This window comes from Lithobates pipiens, unplaced genomic scaffold (assembly GCF_037356315.1).
Source record: "Lithobates pipiens isolate NorthernLeopardFrog02 unplaced genomic scaffold, aLitPip1_a1.2 Scaffold_3, whole genome shotgun sequence".
Taxonomy (NCBI): Eukaryota; Metazoa; Chordata; class Amphibia; order Anura; family Ranidae; genus Lithobates; species Lithobates pipiens.
Window position 1 is genome coordinate 253983180 of NW_027507790.1, and position 17154 is coordinate 254000333.

At 44.6% G+C, this 17154-nt stretch overlaps 1 protein-coding gene and 1 long non-coding RNA gene across 4 annotated transcripts in view; one reads left to right on the top strand and one right to left on the bottom strand.

Annotated features, from left to right (window-relative positions):
* The window catches only part of NME5 (NME/NM23 family member 5), a 28782-nt gene extending 16338 nt beyond the window's left edge, over positions 1 to 12444 (top strand). For all 3 annotated transcript variants that reach the window (XM_077463047.1, XM_077463050.1, XM_077463048.1), the window contains 3 exons: positions 7387 to 7487; positions 9660 to 9778; positions 12255 to 12444. In XM_077463047.1, coding sequence (XP_077319173.1) covers positions 7387 to 7487; positions 9660 to 9778; positions 12255 to 12323 — 289 coding nt within the window. In that variant the 3' untranslated portion in view covers positions 12324 to 12444. The remainder of the gene's footprint in view (positions 1 to 7386; positions 7488 to 9659; positions 9779 to 12254) is intronic.
* LOC143941098 (uncharacterized) lies at positions 137 to 15489 on the bottom strand. The gene is made up of 4 exons (XR_013263981.1): positions 15347 to 15489; positions 10321 to 10545; positions 9930 to 10109; positions 137 to 435 (listed from the first exon to the last, which is right to left on the bottom strand). It is a non-coding gene; the product is annotated as an uncharacterized LOC143941098 (long non-coding RNA).
* Positions 15490 to 17154: the final 1665 nt, after the last annotated feature.

Here is a 17154-nt window from a genome sequence, read left to right on the forward strand (position 1 = left end):
TGTTTGCTAATCTATATAGTCATCTTCATTCTCACAGTATAAGTGGCGGTCTGCAGAGAGATGCATAAAGGAGACATTTACAAAGAAATTAAAGCTCAACTCCGGGCTCATTTTTTTTAATTTTTTTTAATTTTTTTTTATAATACCAATTTTTCACAAAGGTAATTATCACAAAAATGCAGCTTTTGCTGCAATACTCCCCTTAAAACTGGGACTGTCCCCCACAGTACATTATTCGTGCCATAAGATGCCCCCTAGATGCCTACCAAGTTGATTGACACCAGGACATACTATGAAAGCAGGGTGTCGTGAAATTGCTACCTGAGTTGGGTGCTGCTATGGTACCGTGCACACATTATTATATCAGTGCTGCTGATAAATACAGTCCTGCAGAAGATCTGAAAAGGACCTTGAATGTGATACACTTGAAGTGGTCTAAAAAAAAAAAAAAAAAAAAGTTTTGTATTAAAAAAAAAAAAAATCAAAAGAATATTAAAATACACAGAGGGGCCCTCTAAGGGGGTCCCCTGGATGGAGCCTCAAGGTTTTTTTCAACTGTTTGAGCTCAGACAGTTGTACACATGTATAGAGGTACATAAGTATAAAATGGTAACAATGAATACATAGAACCATCTGCATACAGATATGCAATAAAAAAAATAAAAAAACATTGACAGTCTTTTGAGTCTTTATTACATGCATGTATTATATGTAATGAAAGGTAAAACATAATAGATTGATTTGCTAAAACTGGAGAGTGAAAAATCTGGTGCAGCTCTGCATCTAAACCAATCAGCTTCCAGGTTTTATTGTCAAAGCTTAATTGAGCAAGCTGAAGTTAGAATCTGGTGCATCTGTGCATGGTAGCCAGTGGTGGCTGGTGCTCAACATTTTTGGGGGGGGCGTAAACAAACTGAAAAATTCAGAAAAAAAAACCCATACAGCCTCACTGTGCCCATTAAACGCACCCGCTGTGCCTCATCAAACGCAGCCACTGTGCCATCAAATACATTCACTGTGCCCCATAAAATGCAGCCACTGTGCCCCATCAAACGCAGCCATTGTGCCATATCAAATGCTGCCAGTGTGCCCCCCGCTGTCTGCACTTACCTGTCTCGGTGGGACAGCCCCTCGATGTCTTCTCCTGTCCTCTCCACCCGTCCTCTGCTATGATTGGACACCGATCTCCAATCACAGCGCTTGTTGTTTCATCCAATCAGGTGACGGGTAACAGATCCGAGCACCTGATTGGCGGAGAGGCGGTTTAGTGTTAGGAAAGCGAATATTCATTGGCTTTTCTAACACAGCTGAGTGACCGCAGGTCACCTTTTTCTGATGCCTATTAGAGCCAATGGATCTAGTCAGGTACTTCAAAACCACCAAACCCCCCGACCGCTGTAATTCAGGCGCCCTGCGCCTGAAAAGGAGCTGGGCGCCTGATGGAGGGTGGCAGCGGCGGGCATTGCATGAATCTATCTGTTGGTGCTAGAGAGGCATGACAGGAGAGAGGGGGCGATGCCTGTGCAACCTTATGGATGCACCGCCACTGATGGTAGCCAATTTGCTTCTGAGTGCTCCAGTTTTAGTAAATCTTCCCATAGTGTAGTTGTGGTATTCTGGGCCAGGGTAGGTTATCCTATTTTATGAAATTTGAGGGGACAATTTTTTATATTTTATTCCTACTCATACATACATTCTATGTATAGGATGATCTGATTGTTAACCCCCTTTGTGATGACATATTGCTAGTAACAGGTTCTCCTTAACTTCTTCCAGCCCAAGGGTGTCATACGACATCTTTGACTTTCAGTGGGGATATCTGAATGGAGCCTGCAGCTGCAGGCATCATTCAAATATCATCTTTTAGAGCCAGCGATTCTGTACCCCATAAGAACAATTATAGTGGCAGTTCAGCCGCTTGATCGTTCTTACAGACGGCAGAAAGTGGACACCCTCCCGCCACCCTCTGGTGCTTCTCTGGGCCGGCCTGTGCGATCGGCAACCCGTAGAAAGAATTCCTCCGCCACCGCCGTACGATGATCATAGAGATTTCCAGGCTGGTCACCGGAAATCTCTATGATCATCATGGAGGAGAGATGTGGGGTCTTATAGACCCCATATCTCTCCATAAAGATGACCTGTCATGCACCATTCCTATGACAAGGGATGTTTACATTGCTTGTAATAGAAATAAAAGTGATAAAAAAAATTTTTTTAAGACAAAGTGTAGGAAAAAAATGAAAGTTGAATAAAAAAATAAATACATTTAAAAAAAAAAACTTAAAGCGCCCTCATCCCCGGGTGCTTGCGCACAGAAACGAACGCACACGCAAGTCACACCCATATATGTAAACACCATTCAAATCACACATGTGTGGTATCGCCACATGGGTTAGAGCGAGAGAGACAATTCTAGCACTAGACCTCCCCTGTAATTCTAAACTGGTAACCTTTAAAAAATGTAAAGCGTCACCTATGGACATTTTTAAGAACCAAGGTTTTGGCGCCATTTTAAAGCGTGACATGTTGGGTATCTATTTACTCAGTGTAACATTCATTAAAGCTGAGGTCCACCCTAAGGTGGAGCTTCCGCTCATAGGAACCCTCCCCCCCTCCGGTGCCACAATTGGCACCTTTCAGGGGGGAGGGGGGTGCAGGTACATGTACAGTACAGGTATCTGCACCCACTTCCGGCGTAGATTCTGCAGAAGCTACGTCCCTTTCCGCAGAATCTACACCCCTTTCCGAAGGTCCCCCGCTGCCTGCTGGGAAACACAGGGATCCCAGAGACAGCGGGGACCATCCTTATTGCGCAGCGCGACTCGTGCATGCGCAGTAGGGAACCGGGAAATGAAGCCGCAAGGCTCCATTTCCTGATTCCCATACCCAAGATGGCGGCGGCAGCACCCGAGAGACGATCGAGAGATCGGCTTCGGGTGTCGACATCTCGGGCGCGCTGGGCAGGTAAGTGTCATTATTTTAAAAGTCAGCAGCTGCAGTATATGTAGCTGTTGGCTTTTAAAAAAAAAAACGGCGGACTCCCGCTTTAAACTGTTTTCTTTTCCAAAAAAAAACTTGTTTGAAAAATTGTTGCACAAATACTATGTGACATAAAAAGTTGCGACCGCCATTTTATTCCCTAGGGTGTCTGCTAAAAATACATATATAATGTTTGGGGGTTGTGAGTAATTTTCTAGCAAAAAAAAATAAAAAATTATGATTTTTACATGTGGGAGAGGAGATCCACAATAAGCCCAGTATCGAAGTGGTTAAGGAGACATCAAGGGTCTATTAGACTCCTAATGCCACCTTTTCACCAAGCTAATGAAGCATAGATCATGCTTCATTAGCTTCTTCCCAGGCAACAGCAGCCAGGGAATGCTGGTGCTGAACCTGAAAGTGACATAATAAAGGTCACTTCTGTGTTCAGTTACCAGAAGGGAGATCAGCCATTGGAGTCCTGCTCTGTCCAGCAACATCCACAATGGCAGTCTTGGGCCTGCAGGTGGTATAGTGGAGCCTAGGATGCATGGGGGAGGGCAATCACTTTTTGGAAGTGTGTGGAAGTGATCAGATCATTTTGATCTGACAGTCGATGTGAGATATGTAAACACACACTTTAGCAGCCGGAAGCATATTTAGAATCTTGTGCGGATGCCAATATGAGGCTTACATCATTGGCAACAAAGGGGTTTAAGGGAATGTATAGTGCTGAATATACGTATTTTCTTTCTTTATGGTCTGGACAATGTTTTAATATTTACTTTAGTTGTCAGCTAAACATGGAATATTGCATTTGAATGTTTTGTATTCTCACACAGTATAGATTGGTGTGGAGTTTTACTTTAAAGGGGACTTGAGGGCTCTATTCTGCACATGCTCAGTAAATGCTCGCTGATACTGCTATATGATGCTCTTCAAATTATTGTGTATACAGAAGGCCGAGTTATTGTCTTGTCATTTTATTACACTTTCATTTTCTCATTAAAAGGTTTAATTCACTAACCTAAATATTGTGTAGGTGTGGAATCTTTATTTTGTAGCACTTGAAAAAGCTAATTAAAAGATATGTAAACCTTAAGTGGATGACATTTTTTTTTTTCTTTTAGAATACCCTTGTTTTCCCATTCATTCCATGTTTTTTTACTTTCAGTGCTGCTGATCTCTTGCAGCCTCCTTGCCACCACTTCAAGTCCACATGCATTACAGCGATGACTCCATGGCATTGCTCAGAGCAGGTTTCCGGATGGTGGCGACAGTGAACCATACCTGTGTAATCCGTGTTGAAGTAGCCACTTGTAGCCTCCATCAGAAGCCCATTTGATAGGGTTGCAATGTGGAAGCTGAATTGGACAACAAGGATGAAACATTCGCACCCTGTAAGGCTGGAGTCACACCTATGTATTTTTAGTGCTTTTTGCATTTTGCAGATTTGCACTACAGAACGTGTTTTATAGGAAACCATATTAAATGGACTATAGTGCAAATATGCAAAATGCAAAAAGCACTAAAAATGCATAGGTGTGAATCCAGCCTAAGTCCTGGTTCACACATGCAATTTTTTGTGCGTTTTCAGTTTTGCAGAAACACATTACAGTCCATATAAGATGGTTTCCTATGGTTCAAGTTCACACCTTTGCATTTTCTGGAAAAGGTCAGGGACTTTTTTCTGGTCTTTGGTTCCATAGACTTCAATAGATTGAAAACGTCTATTGAAAATTGCACAATGCACCTGGACTATGCAAACTGCAACCTGCATAGGTGAGAACCAGGCCTTAAAGCGGAGTTCCAGCCGTAATCTTTTTATTTTAATATACCCGAGCTGTTGATCTAACCTAATGTTAAAAATGATAAATACATGACAGGGCGCTTTATTATAGCATATTTTTGGAGAAAACTAACCTTTATATTCTGCCTGCAGAACGCTCCCATCTTAATTGTGGGAATGTGAAGCCCACAAGTGTTTTATTCTGCAATCAGTGCTGCTGGTTACCCAGCATGCACCTCTGGATCTCGCACATGTGCATAACACAAAAAGCTGATTGTGTCTCTGGTTGTCATCACAACGGCGTCATCGTAAGAAGGTCCTTCCCCGTTGTTATGGCAACCGAATGTAAGCGAGACAATGGCGCTTAGCACCGCCTTGCATTGCGTCATTTCCTGTTTGAAAATAACACAATGCTAACAGGCTGGCGATGCCCACTGACTCCTAGGAGTGTTGAAACACATCTCTCAGGAGCAGTGGCACCGCAGGATGTGACGTACGTCGCTGCGGCACAAAAAGAGGAAGAAAATAGAAGACCCCAGCAACAAGGTACACAGAGCTTGGGGGAAAAACGCCAAATGTTGTTCAAATTGTGGGATGATAGCGATTAAAGCAATGATGAAAATATGGGTGGAAGTCCACTTTAAAATGTTTCCCAATTCTACTGCTAGGATTGTCACCCTGTCACATGTCCCCCTAAAAAAAAAAAGCATTCTCCTTCTGCAAGGCATCACATACCTTTCTAGAAAATGCAAAGATGTGAACTTGACCCATAGGAAACCATGTTATATGGACTGTAATATGTTTCTGCAAAGTACTAGCATTATGTGAAACTCTTTTATTTATTTTTTCAAATAACAAACATGTCATACTTACCTCCACTGTGTAGTTTATTTTGCACAGAGTGGCCCGATCCTCAACTGCTAGGGTCCCTCGGTGGCCCTTGCGGCTCCTCCCCACTTCAGATAACCCCCTAGGAGAAGCACTCACCGGGTGGGGGGGGGGGGGTGTTACCTTGAGAGCGCGCTCCCGAGTCCAGCATTTGCATTCATAGACACAAATGTCGGACTCAGCCCCGCCCCCTGGTGCCCACGTCATTGGATTTGATTGACAGCAGTGGGAGCCAATGGCTGGGCTGCTATCAATCTATCCATTCAAGAGCCGGGACCGTGTGCAGAGAGGGACAGCGTGTCTCCTGTGTGGGAAATATGGGGCTCAGGTAAGTAAAATGAAGCTTGGTGGGCTCTGATCCTTTGATTGGACAAGCCGCTGTTCATGGCACAGGGCTCTGAAGGAACGGCACGGGTATGCCATTATTTCAGAGTGTGTGTGCTGATGACTTCACCAGCGCATTCATAAGTAAATATCTCATAAACGGGTCATGTTTAGGAGATATTTACTGTACCTATAGGTAAGCCTTATTATAGACTTGCCTATAGGTATAAATCAACCAAGGGAGTTTACTCCCACTTTAAAGAGGAAGTAAACCCTGATGGGTTTACTTCCTCTTTCATTTCCTGCAAAGGCAAAGCATAATGGACTACTATGCATCGCATAGTAGTCCATTATGTGTCACTTACCTGACACAGGAGCCAGCGAAGTCACCGCTGTTCCCTGTAGTCCGGCGCATCCATCTTCTCAGTGGGGTCTGGCAGCTCCGCCGCTGTCATTCTGCGAAGTCGCGATGGCGTCACTCCCGCGCATGCGCACGGGAGCCGACACGCGCGGCAACTTCTTCACTGACAATGCCACGCTCAATGCGCCTGCGCGCCGCTGTCTACGGCTCATGCGCCGTAGACAGCGGTGCCTGTCTTTGGGCAAATATCTCCTAAACCGTATAGGTTTAGGAGATATTTCATGGACCTACAGGTAAGCCTTAATCTAGGCTTACCTGTAGGTCAAAGTGGTTTGTAAGGGTTTACAACCACTTTAAGACTGAGGTGCAGCTGACACTGGAGCAAGTGCATGTAGACAGGCAATGGCTGGAAGAGACCACAGGAGATCAGAAGCACTGAGGTGTAACGAAGGATTGCTTACAAAAAAACAGTCCTTTAGCAAACTCAATGTCATCCAGGTAGGGTTTACATGTATTTTAGAAGTGGATTTTCTGTGAAATGCATTATCGAAATCTAAGACCTTGTACACACAACAAAATCCATTGGAATTTTTCCAACGGATTTTGTCCGAAACTGGTGTTGCATACACACGGTTGGACAAAGTTGTCTGAAAATCCGATCGTTCAGAACATGATGACGTTCGTTCGTTAAGACGGGACTACGTTCAGGCTAGTAGCCAATAGCTTTGGTCTCATAATTTGATCTGAGCATGCGTGGCACTTTGTCCGATCGGAATTCTCTACAAACGATCGGACAAAGTCCGATCGGATCATGTTGTCAGAAAATTTTATATCCAGCTCTCAAACTTTGTTGGTCGGACATTCCGACGGAAAAAGTCAGATGGAGCCCACACACGGTCAGATTATCTGACAACACGGTCCGATCAGACATTTTCCGTCGGAATGTCTGACCGTGAGTCTTTTTCTCATTACCATAACAGTCCCATTATTGTTTTCCTGAAAAACTGCGATGATCATTCAAACTAAAATTTCCATCTTTATCCAGTCTGCGGGCCATCTACGGAACCGACGATCTACGCAACGCTGTTCACGGCAGCTACTGCTTCACTTCAGCCGAACGAGAGATCCGCTTCATGTTTCCAGATGGTAGGTGCAGCGATGTGTACCACACCAACGTATAGGTCAGATGTTTGAAGCTAAGCAGCACCCCTAAAAAGTCCATAGAGACACCATCTGGAGGACTACACCTTGCATTGTGACACGAGTGTAGAGGTATCACATAACTTTTTGGGGGTTAGTCCCCACGGCCAGGTGAGTCCAGTGAAGGTCGCTAACCTATAGCTGTAACACTGCATGGCTCATGTTGGATTGAGCGCAGTCTATTTTCCAGTTGGTAAGCATGTAAGTTTAAAGGAGACATACAGCCAACCTTTATTTACATGTCATTCTGCATTGCTGTGACCGGTCTTCACCTGACAGCTGGCTAAAGTCTGATATCACTCAGCCATTCCAGGCTCTGGTTCGATCCTCACTTAAAAGTGTTTGTTAACCTCCAAAAAAATAGATTCTGGTCCCTTAAAGCAGATTACACAGCACGGCGCTTGTGCCGTGTAATCTGTGCCCCTCTAAACTGTAAAAAAAAATAAAAATAAACCTGCCACTTCCTGTATGGCCTCTCTAAACAGACCACAATAACCAGGGCAGCTCCCCTCTGATCACCGTGGTCAAATTGCCTCCCTCTGTGATAGGCTGCCTGCTCTCTGCTCTCCCCCCTCACCCTCTCCTTCCTCCCTGTCAGCGCCCTCTCTGTCTGTCTCCGGCCCGGCCCGGCCCGCAAGCCCCCCCCCCACGGCTAATATTTTAAAATTAAAATATAAAATTTTGACACTGTTAGCTTCTCTATTAGAGGCTGGCATAGCACACTGTGTGTGTTTTATTTATAAACGAGCGCCATAAATACCAAATATCAGCTGTCTTCAGGCCAGTCACGTGACTCACAGCCGCTTTCCGGCTCTGATGGGTGTCTTCTGCGGAAGGAGACGAGCGGCCACATGATCTCCCTCTGATGTCAGAGGGAGATCACGGCCCCTCCCACAGAAGACATCTATCAGAGCCGGAAAGCAGCCGCGAGTGATGAGACCGGCCTGAAGACAGCTGATATTTAGTATTTACACTGCTCATTTTTAAATACAACATATACAGTGTTCTATGCCAGCCTTTAATAGAGAGGCTGGCATAGACCTATGAATATGACTTAACAAACACTTTAATGTCGGGATACACCCCGATGCCTGGACCAGCAGATGGCTCAGGTGCTGGTAGACTGAGCCAACCACTCCTTCCCCCTCCATGGGCTAGGACAGAGAATCGATAACTGACAGTCAGTTCAGACATTCCATTCTTGGTCTTAGATGTGGCGCCGAGGGGGGGGGACAAATGAAGCATTCACATAGGCGAGTATGAATGTTGGGTTAAAAAAACAATCAGAATTATGCCCTGTACACATGGTCGAACTTTCTGACGGAAAATGTGCGATCGGATCTTGTTGTCGGAAAATCCGATCGTGTGTGGGCTCCATCGGAAATTTCAGTCGGAATTTTCGACACACCCTCTTTATAGTCCCGTCGTACATGTTCTACGTCACCGCGTTCTGAACGGTCAGATTTTCCAACAACTGTGTATGCAAGACAAGTTTGGGCCAAAATCCGTCGGACCAAATGCCCTGTACACACGGTCGGAAATTCAGACGGAAAAGGTCAGATGGGATTATGTTGTCAGAAAATCAGATCGTGTGTGGGCTCTATCGGACGTTTTCCGTCGGAAAACCCGACCGAGAAAAAGTTTGAGAGCTGGATCTAAAATTTTCCGACGACAAAATCCGATCTGACTTTTTCCGATCGTTTGTAGAGAATTCCAACGGACAAAGTGCCACGCATGCTCAGATTAAATTATGAGACCAAAGCTATTGGCTACTAGCCTCTACATAGTCCCGTTTCCGACAACTTTGTCCAACCGTGTGTATGCAACACAAGTTTCAGACAAAATCCGTCGTGTCGTGTGTGGCAATAGTCTTGCCTAGGGCACAAAATAGTTAAGCACTGGCCCTGGTAGTAGTGAATCTACAGATCATTTTATTATGTGGCTTACTTACACCGACTATATTTAGCAAAGAACTCCGATTATACAGCCCGGGTTTTGCGACACATTTTTTCAAAAAATGCATATGAAATTCATACTTTTTCAGATGTGAAAATGTACAGTAAAGGGAACTTACTATACTACCTTCCTGTGTTGGTGATGCTGACTTTCCCTTTTCAGAGACCATTGAACCTGTGCCTACAGGAAGCGCTGCAAGAGATTATCTGAGCCTATTTGTGAACCCAACTTTGCTAACTGGACTCACAGAGCTCTGCAAGCAAAAGCCAGCCGATCCCCTGGTATGTAAATTTTGCGCACACAATCCTATTTCTAAAATCTGAACTCCGGACAATTTTTATTTATTTTTTCCTGCATGCTGTATGGCTATACCCACACTGCACGGGTCAACTGCTCATTTTGTCCACGGGTGAGCAGAAAGCTTATACTCACCCAATGCTTCGATCCTCCGGAAAACAGTGATCCCCCATGGCCTGTTCCAGGTCTATGAACCCTGTTCTGCACTTGATGATGTCAGGAACAGTCCACTATTGAAGACCGCTGGAGCAGGGGGGTACCAAACCAGTCTTGTGCTGGGAGGATTAGGTAACTATATCTCCGCTCTCTTCTCCCCTAGAAAAAACAAGGGGCAGTTAACATGGGCATTGCTGGCACAGCCCTATTGCATGGGAAAAAGAAAATAATTTGCCTGGAGTTTGGCTTTAAAATTGAATTTATGCCTAACCAAAACTATTCTTAAAAATGTCCCCACCGCTCTCCTTCTACCTATCTTGCCTTCTCTATTTAAACAAAAACGAAAAAAAAAAAAAAAAGGTGTACTTACTTTTCTTTAGCTCGCTCTGGTCCAGTCACGCTCACCTGTGTCAGTCAGCATCTGATTGCAGGGAGGAGAAGGGAGCGCTGACAATGGCTGGGAGCCTATGAGTGATGTCAGGTGCTCCTCCTAGCTGTTGTTGAGCACTCCTTGACATAGGTGAGCAGGAGATAGGAAATTACATGACCCGACTTTTTTAACATGGGGTAGGCTTTAATTTAGCTTTTATGGCCACTGGAAAAAAAAAAAAAAAGGGAGGAGGAATTTAGGTTAGCCCATGAATCAATTCTTTGCAGTTTTGCAAGATGCAAATATTTGCTGACATCTATTACAAGTAGCACTACCTGCAGGCACAGGGGAAGTAAAATTTCAATTTAACCCCAACCCCCCCCCCCATCTCCCCCCAGCAATGCCTATTTTAGAGCCCTTTCACACTAAACCCCCCCCCCCCCAAAACGCTGCTGCAGTGGCGGTTTGCCATTGATTTAATTGATTTCAATGGAGAGGGGCGTTTTTTTTCACCGCCCTGCCAGCGAACTGCCCCAGTGTGAAAGAATAAATTGATTTAATTGGACATAGGTTCTGAAAAGTGCCTTAGTGTGAAAGGGTCTAAGACCTGAGCAATGACATGACCTCTGATCACTCAGTTCTCATTCTTACCAGAGCAGAGACTGGCAGTTACCAGCTCTCTGCCCCTTTAGTGCTCACTGGGGAGGGGGCGGAAGTAGTGCACTGAGAAGCTGAGCAAACTGCGGGGAAGGAATCTGGGTCGATCCTGATAATATGGTCAGGATTCTTCCAGAGCATGGACTGGCTCTGTGACATCAGCCAACAGCGGGTTTTCGCTAAATCTGGGCCACAGGAGTACAGAACCAAGCGCACTGCTGTCATCCACCTTCGAAGTATGGCCAAAAGAGCTTTTACCATGCTTCTCCTTTAACTAGTATATATTTTTACCAAAACTAGAAAAACGTAATATTTTCTTGGCGCTATTTAACCGCTTCACAACCGCCTCACACCGATATATGTTGGCAGGAGGGCACGTACAGGCAGAATCATGTACTTGTACATTGCCCTTTAAGAGGCGGCGGGGGCACGCGTGAGTTGGGTCACGGATCCCGTGGACTCGATCGCCGCAGTGATACCCACGATCGCCTCATGGAGAGGAAGAACGGGGAGATGCTATAGTAAACAAGCATCTCCCTGTTCTGCCTAGCAACAGACACTGATCTCTGCTCCCTGTGATTGGAGCAGAGATCAGTGATGTATAAAAGACAGCCACGCCCCCCACAGTTAGCAACACACCCCTAGGACACACTTAACCCCTACACTGCCACCTAGTGGTTAACCCCTTCACTGCCAGTGTCATTTACACAGGAATCAGTGCATTTGTATAGCACTGATTGATGTATAAATGACAATGGTCCCAAAAAATGTGTCAAAAATGTCCGATGTGTTCGCCATGTCGCAGTCACGATAAAAATCGCTGATCCTCGCAATTTAAAAGAATATATATATTAATAAAAATGCCATAAAACTATCCCCTATTTTGTAAACACTATAACTTTTGTGCAAACCAATCAATAATCGCTTACTGTGATTTTTTTTTTACCAAAAATATATATATTTTTGGGGGATATTAAAAAATATAAAAACTGCAGGGGTGATCAAATACCACCAAAAGAAAGCTCTATTTATGGGAAAAAAAGGATGTCAATTTTGTTTGGCAGCCACGTCGCACAACCGTGCAATTGTCAGTTAAAGCAACGCAGTGCCGAATCGCAAAAAGTGCTCTGGTCAGGAAGGGGGTAAATTCCTCCAGGGCTGAAGTGGTTAAAGCGAGATAAAAGCAAACATATTATTTTGCGCTTAATGTAAATGTATTTTTGTGTTGCGTGTAAAGAAGTTGTCAAATTACCTATCAATTTATTATTTTACTACAGACTTGGCTGGCGGACTGGCTTCTGACACACAACCCCAATAGACCAGACATCCAAGAAAAGTCCATTTAAACATCAGGCTGTTGGCCTGCCTTGTGGAGGGGAGTTTCTCTTTGTCCTTTTTTTTAGGTTTCATATTTACGTGTACTATTGGAAAACTTTAATAAAAAATAAATAAAGAATTTGACAAAAACTTTGAATAATCTCATTTTTCTGCATTTATTGTAAATTTTTTTTTTTTACTCCTGATGGTTGTATTGAACTGGATTTTATAGCTCTTTATTTTAAAATTGAGGCACCACTAAAGCCCCATACACACTATCAGATTTTCTGCAGATTTTTTCCTTCAGATTTACCAAAACCATATAATATGAGGTCAAACCTTAGGAGTTTCAATTTGTATGCAATCAGGCAGGCCCTTACACTACATGGTTTTGGTAAATGTGAAGACAAAAATCATCAGAAAATCTGATAGTGTGTATGGGGCTTAACAGATGACAAGTAATGTGTTTTCTACAAAGAGACAATATACACCAGCTATGAAAACCACCTACACAGGGCATCAGTAACCTGTAGATCTGGAACAGGTGACTTGTAGATCATGGTCTGGGCTTACTGACTCGCCATCTCAGAGCATCAAACAGAGTGCAATGGAGAGAGACTACATGTAAAGTTGGAGCTGTAGTAGGGAGTCAAGAGCAGCATAAGGCGATGCCTCCTCTGTAGTGCTGTTCACACATCTTGCAGCTGCAGCAGGAGTTATACACCCCATCATGGTTGGTAGCACCTGCCAAGCATTATCCAAATTACTGAGGTGTCAAGGCTGGGCTCAGCCTTTCCTTCTCTGAGCTGGACGCTCTGAGCTGTCGGCTAATTGCCAGCTCCTATCTCTCCACAGTTACTCAGCTGTTGATGATATCCTGCTCATCAGTCCTGCCTACTTAAAGTGGTTGTAAACCCTTACAACCAACTTTGACCTACAGGTAAGCCTAGATTAAGGCTTACCTGTAGGTCCAAGAAATATCTCCTAAACCTATTCTGCCTACTCTGCAAATGTTCTGCAACCTTGTGTAGTACAACAAATAAGGGGGTAAAGCAGGCATCATTGAGTTTCTTTCTCACCACCTGCTTTAACGCCTTGGACCCTGCAGAAGCATGCATTTGCGGGGAGATTGCGGAGTGGCCCCATTTACTTGAATGGGTTGTGATTTGCAGTTGGTAGCACCCACCAAAAGCAATAGGGGGATTAATTCTTGCTGCAGCATGTGTACACCGTTGGCTGCTGCCTCAACAGCTAAAGAACTGGAAATTAGGGCTGTGCGTGAGTCAAACTTTGCCCTTAACTAAGACCAGTTTATTGAAGGTGGTAACAACACATGTTTGTCAGATCCTACTATCCCCATACATGGCCAGAAAATGTAAAGGGGTAGTAAAGAGATTTGTTTAAATAACAAACATATTATACTTACCTCCACTGTGCAGCTCATTTTGCACAGAGTGGCCCCGAACCTGCTCTTCTGGGGTCCCTCGGCGGCTGTCTTAGCTCCCACCCGCAAGTACTTCTCACGTTCATGCGAGCTCCCTCGCATGGTGAGAAGCACTTGTGGGTACGCTCCCGTGATACAGCCGGCGGCTATAGCCGCTCACTGTATCACTCGGCCCCGCCCCCCCGCGTGCCGCGTCATTGGATGCGATTGACAGCAGCACGAGCCAATGGCTGCGCTGCTTTCAATCCATCCACTCCAGCCAATCAACGGCCGGGCTGAGCAGCGAAGAGGATGTCTGAGGCGAGCGCGGGACTTTTGAGGGGTCAGGTAAGTAAAAAAGGGGGGCTGGGGGGGCAGGCACTGTCAGATGTTTTTTCACCTTAATGCATTAAGGTGAAAAAATGTTTACCTTTACAACCCCTTTGGACCCGAAACAGACCAGAAGATGCACAGGGCTCCTGTGCAAATTTGCAGCGGAGATGTGTGAACCAGCTCCACAGAGAGCCGGTCAAAATCTCCTGCTATTGCAAATTGGATGCGGGTCCAACCCACATCGGACCTGAACGGGCACTCCATGTTAGTCTATGGAGCAACGGATGTCAGCGGTGACATGTCTTCTGACATCCGACCTGGTCCGATCCGCTAAAGTCAGACGGATGGCCCTACATTCACATCCGTCCCTGGTGGATCGGATCGGGTGAGAGCTGATGAAAGCAGACATGCTGTCCATTTTCGTCCAATCTCTCCATAGCAAGCAGTGGCACTAGGCAAGCCCCTCCCCGCTCAGTGAGCAGACAGGGACCTGTCATCCGCCGGCTCAGCGGAGATCAATGGAGAGATCTCCTGCTGTGTTGGCAGACTCCGTGGCAGTGGATCCGCCTGGTGTGAATGAATGCTAATGGCCTCGATACTTGGGCTCTTGCACATAGGGCCCAAGCCTCTTCAATGTAAATTCCAGCTTTCCCCCTGCCAGGAAATCCCAGGTGCTGCATACAGCCTCCCATAGACATGAATGGCAGTACTATACGGTGTTGCCATTGTAAACATGAGTTTAGCATACAGGTGTATGCTAACAAATAACAAAATGTTTAACATTTTTTAGGGTTGTTACTGATTAAAATTTTCTTGTTTGATTAATCTTTTTTTTTTTAAACAATCAATTTAGATTAATTATAACGCACATACAGATCCAACTACTTTTAGCTAATCTCCTTGCATTGCAACTCTGCATTAGTCAGCGGTAAATGTGGTATACACTATATACAGTCACCCAACACTAGTTAGTTTCCACAATCCATGACTTAACTTCACAGTTCACACAAATATGTTTTAAATTCAGACTGTAGCACTGACGTAAGCATTTTTTTTTCCACAGTAGCGTGACAATCCCTCCACCTCCGGTCTAACTAATCACTCTCACCTTATGGCATGGACTCCTGTGCAAACAAGTGGTCATGCAAGCTGGTATCAAAAGGGTTAACACGGACCATAAACTTCTCTCACGTCTCCTTAGATCTCAGCAAGGACGCCAGGTCATGGGTAGAAAGAAAAGATCTGAGTGCTCACCGCTTAAGTATAAGATTTAATTTTTGTGTTCAAACTACTCACATAAAGATGATAAAAACACAGCATGTAAAGCCGACAATCGTGTTAGTTCCGTAGGGCAGCAGCGGGTGACGTCATGCGTAGCTCCTTCCCGTACGCGTTACGTTCAATCAGAACTTCAATGTCACCGGACTCCTCCCCCCTTCCTTTTGTTAGCAGACAGAGGCACTTGGGGAAGGGGGGAGGAGTACAGTGACGATGTCCATGACGTCACCGGATCTCCGACGGAGCTCCCCTGAAGACCTGGAAGCCGGCGGAGAGGTGAGTGCCGATCAAAAGAATTTTGCTCAAAAAAATTAACGATTAATCGAGGAATTAATCTTTAATTTCCACAGCCCTACATTTTTTGCATACACTATAGTCAGGTTTACATGAGTGATGCCAAATACCCAGAGTACAGTCATACACCTTCATGTCTATGGGAGGCTGTGTGCACCTGTGCTTCCCGGGGGGGCAGAATTTAAAGTGGTTATAAACCCTCACATATACCCAGTGAAGTGGCTGGCTTCAGGTAATATACAGAAATTAAAGTGATACTAAAGTCTAATTTTTCTCTTAAAAAAAACAAAAACAAAAAAAATAAATAAAAACACACCTTTCCGTGTAGTGGTTTTGAACAGAACAGCCAAGATCCTCTTCTTCTCTGGTCCCTGGCTCCTCCCCCCTGTCGAATGCTCCCACAGTAAGCAGATTGCTATGGGGGCACCCGAGCTGAGCCGTAGCTCCATGTGTTCATTCAGACAATGGAGCTGTGGCTTGGCCCCACCCCTCATTGACCGACTTTGACAGGAGCCAATGGCACCACTGCTGAGTCTATCTGATGCAAAGTCTTAGATATTGGGAAATTTTCAGAGTTTATCCCATTAACCTTCACCAATGCTTGTGGCTTTGAATATATTCCTGCTATCCAGTCCAACATTCGATCCCCAAGGCCCATTTGTTTTAAGACTCCTAACATAAAGGGCCAAATGACCCTATCAAAGGCCTTTTCTGCATCTGTATTGACAAAGATACTCGGCAACTTCCTATGGTTTACATATTGAATTAAATTCAAGACCTTAATTGTACTATCCCTAGCTTCACGTGTGGGGACAAACCCCACTTGGTCCAAATGAACCAACTGCGTCATAAACAGTTGTAGGCGAGATGCGAGTATCTTTGTGAATATTTTATAGTCCGTGTTTAGTAGTGATATTGGACGATAGCTACTGCATATTGATTGATCCTTTCCTTCTTTTGGAATAAGTACAATATGTGCCCTTAATGCTTCTACAGGTGGAGGCACGGTTTTTCCTTGTATGTTAAATGTTTTAACCATATAGGGGACTAGTTGTAAATGAAAACGTTTAAAATATTGCAGAGTAAATCCATCTGGGCCAGGGGCCCAGACGCGTTACGTCAATCACGTGACTTCTTCAGGGGACCCGTAGCGCATAGGGAGTGGCCGTGACGCGATACCGGAAGTGAAGTAAGACTGGCGGAAGACGCCAGTACACCATCTTTCTTTATGCGCTGTCTTATCATTTTAAATGTGAGAGTCTGATCTTATTTTTAATTGATTGTATCCAATTTTTAATAAATTACTACACTATTAGAGCCCCTCTTCTCTCCCTATGTTTCCTCTTTGAGCTGCACGTATCAGCAGATATCGCCATCGCAGACACTAATAATACAGTGATGTTTGGCCCTCTGGTGGCCTAGCATGGATATACATTATATTCCAATCATTTACTATTGAAGATCCTCTGGTGGCTAAGAACGGAACGGAAGCTGTCTGATATACTTGATGTGCCTGTTTTTTAAAAAGTTCT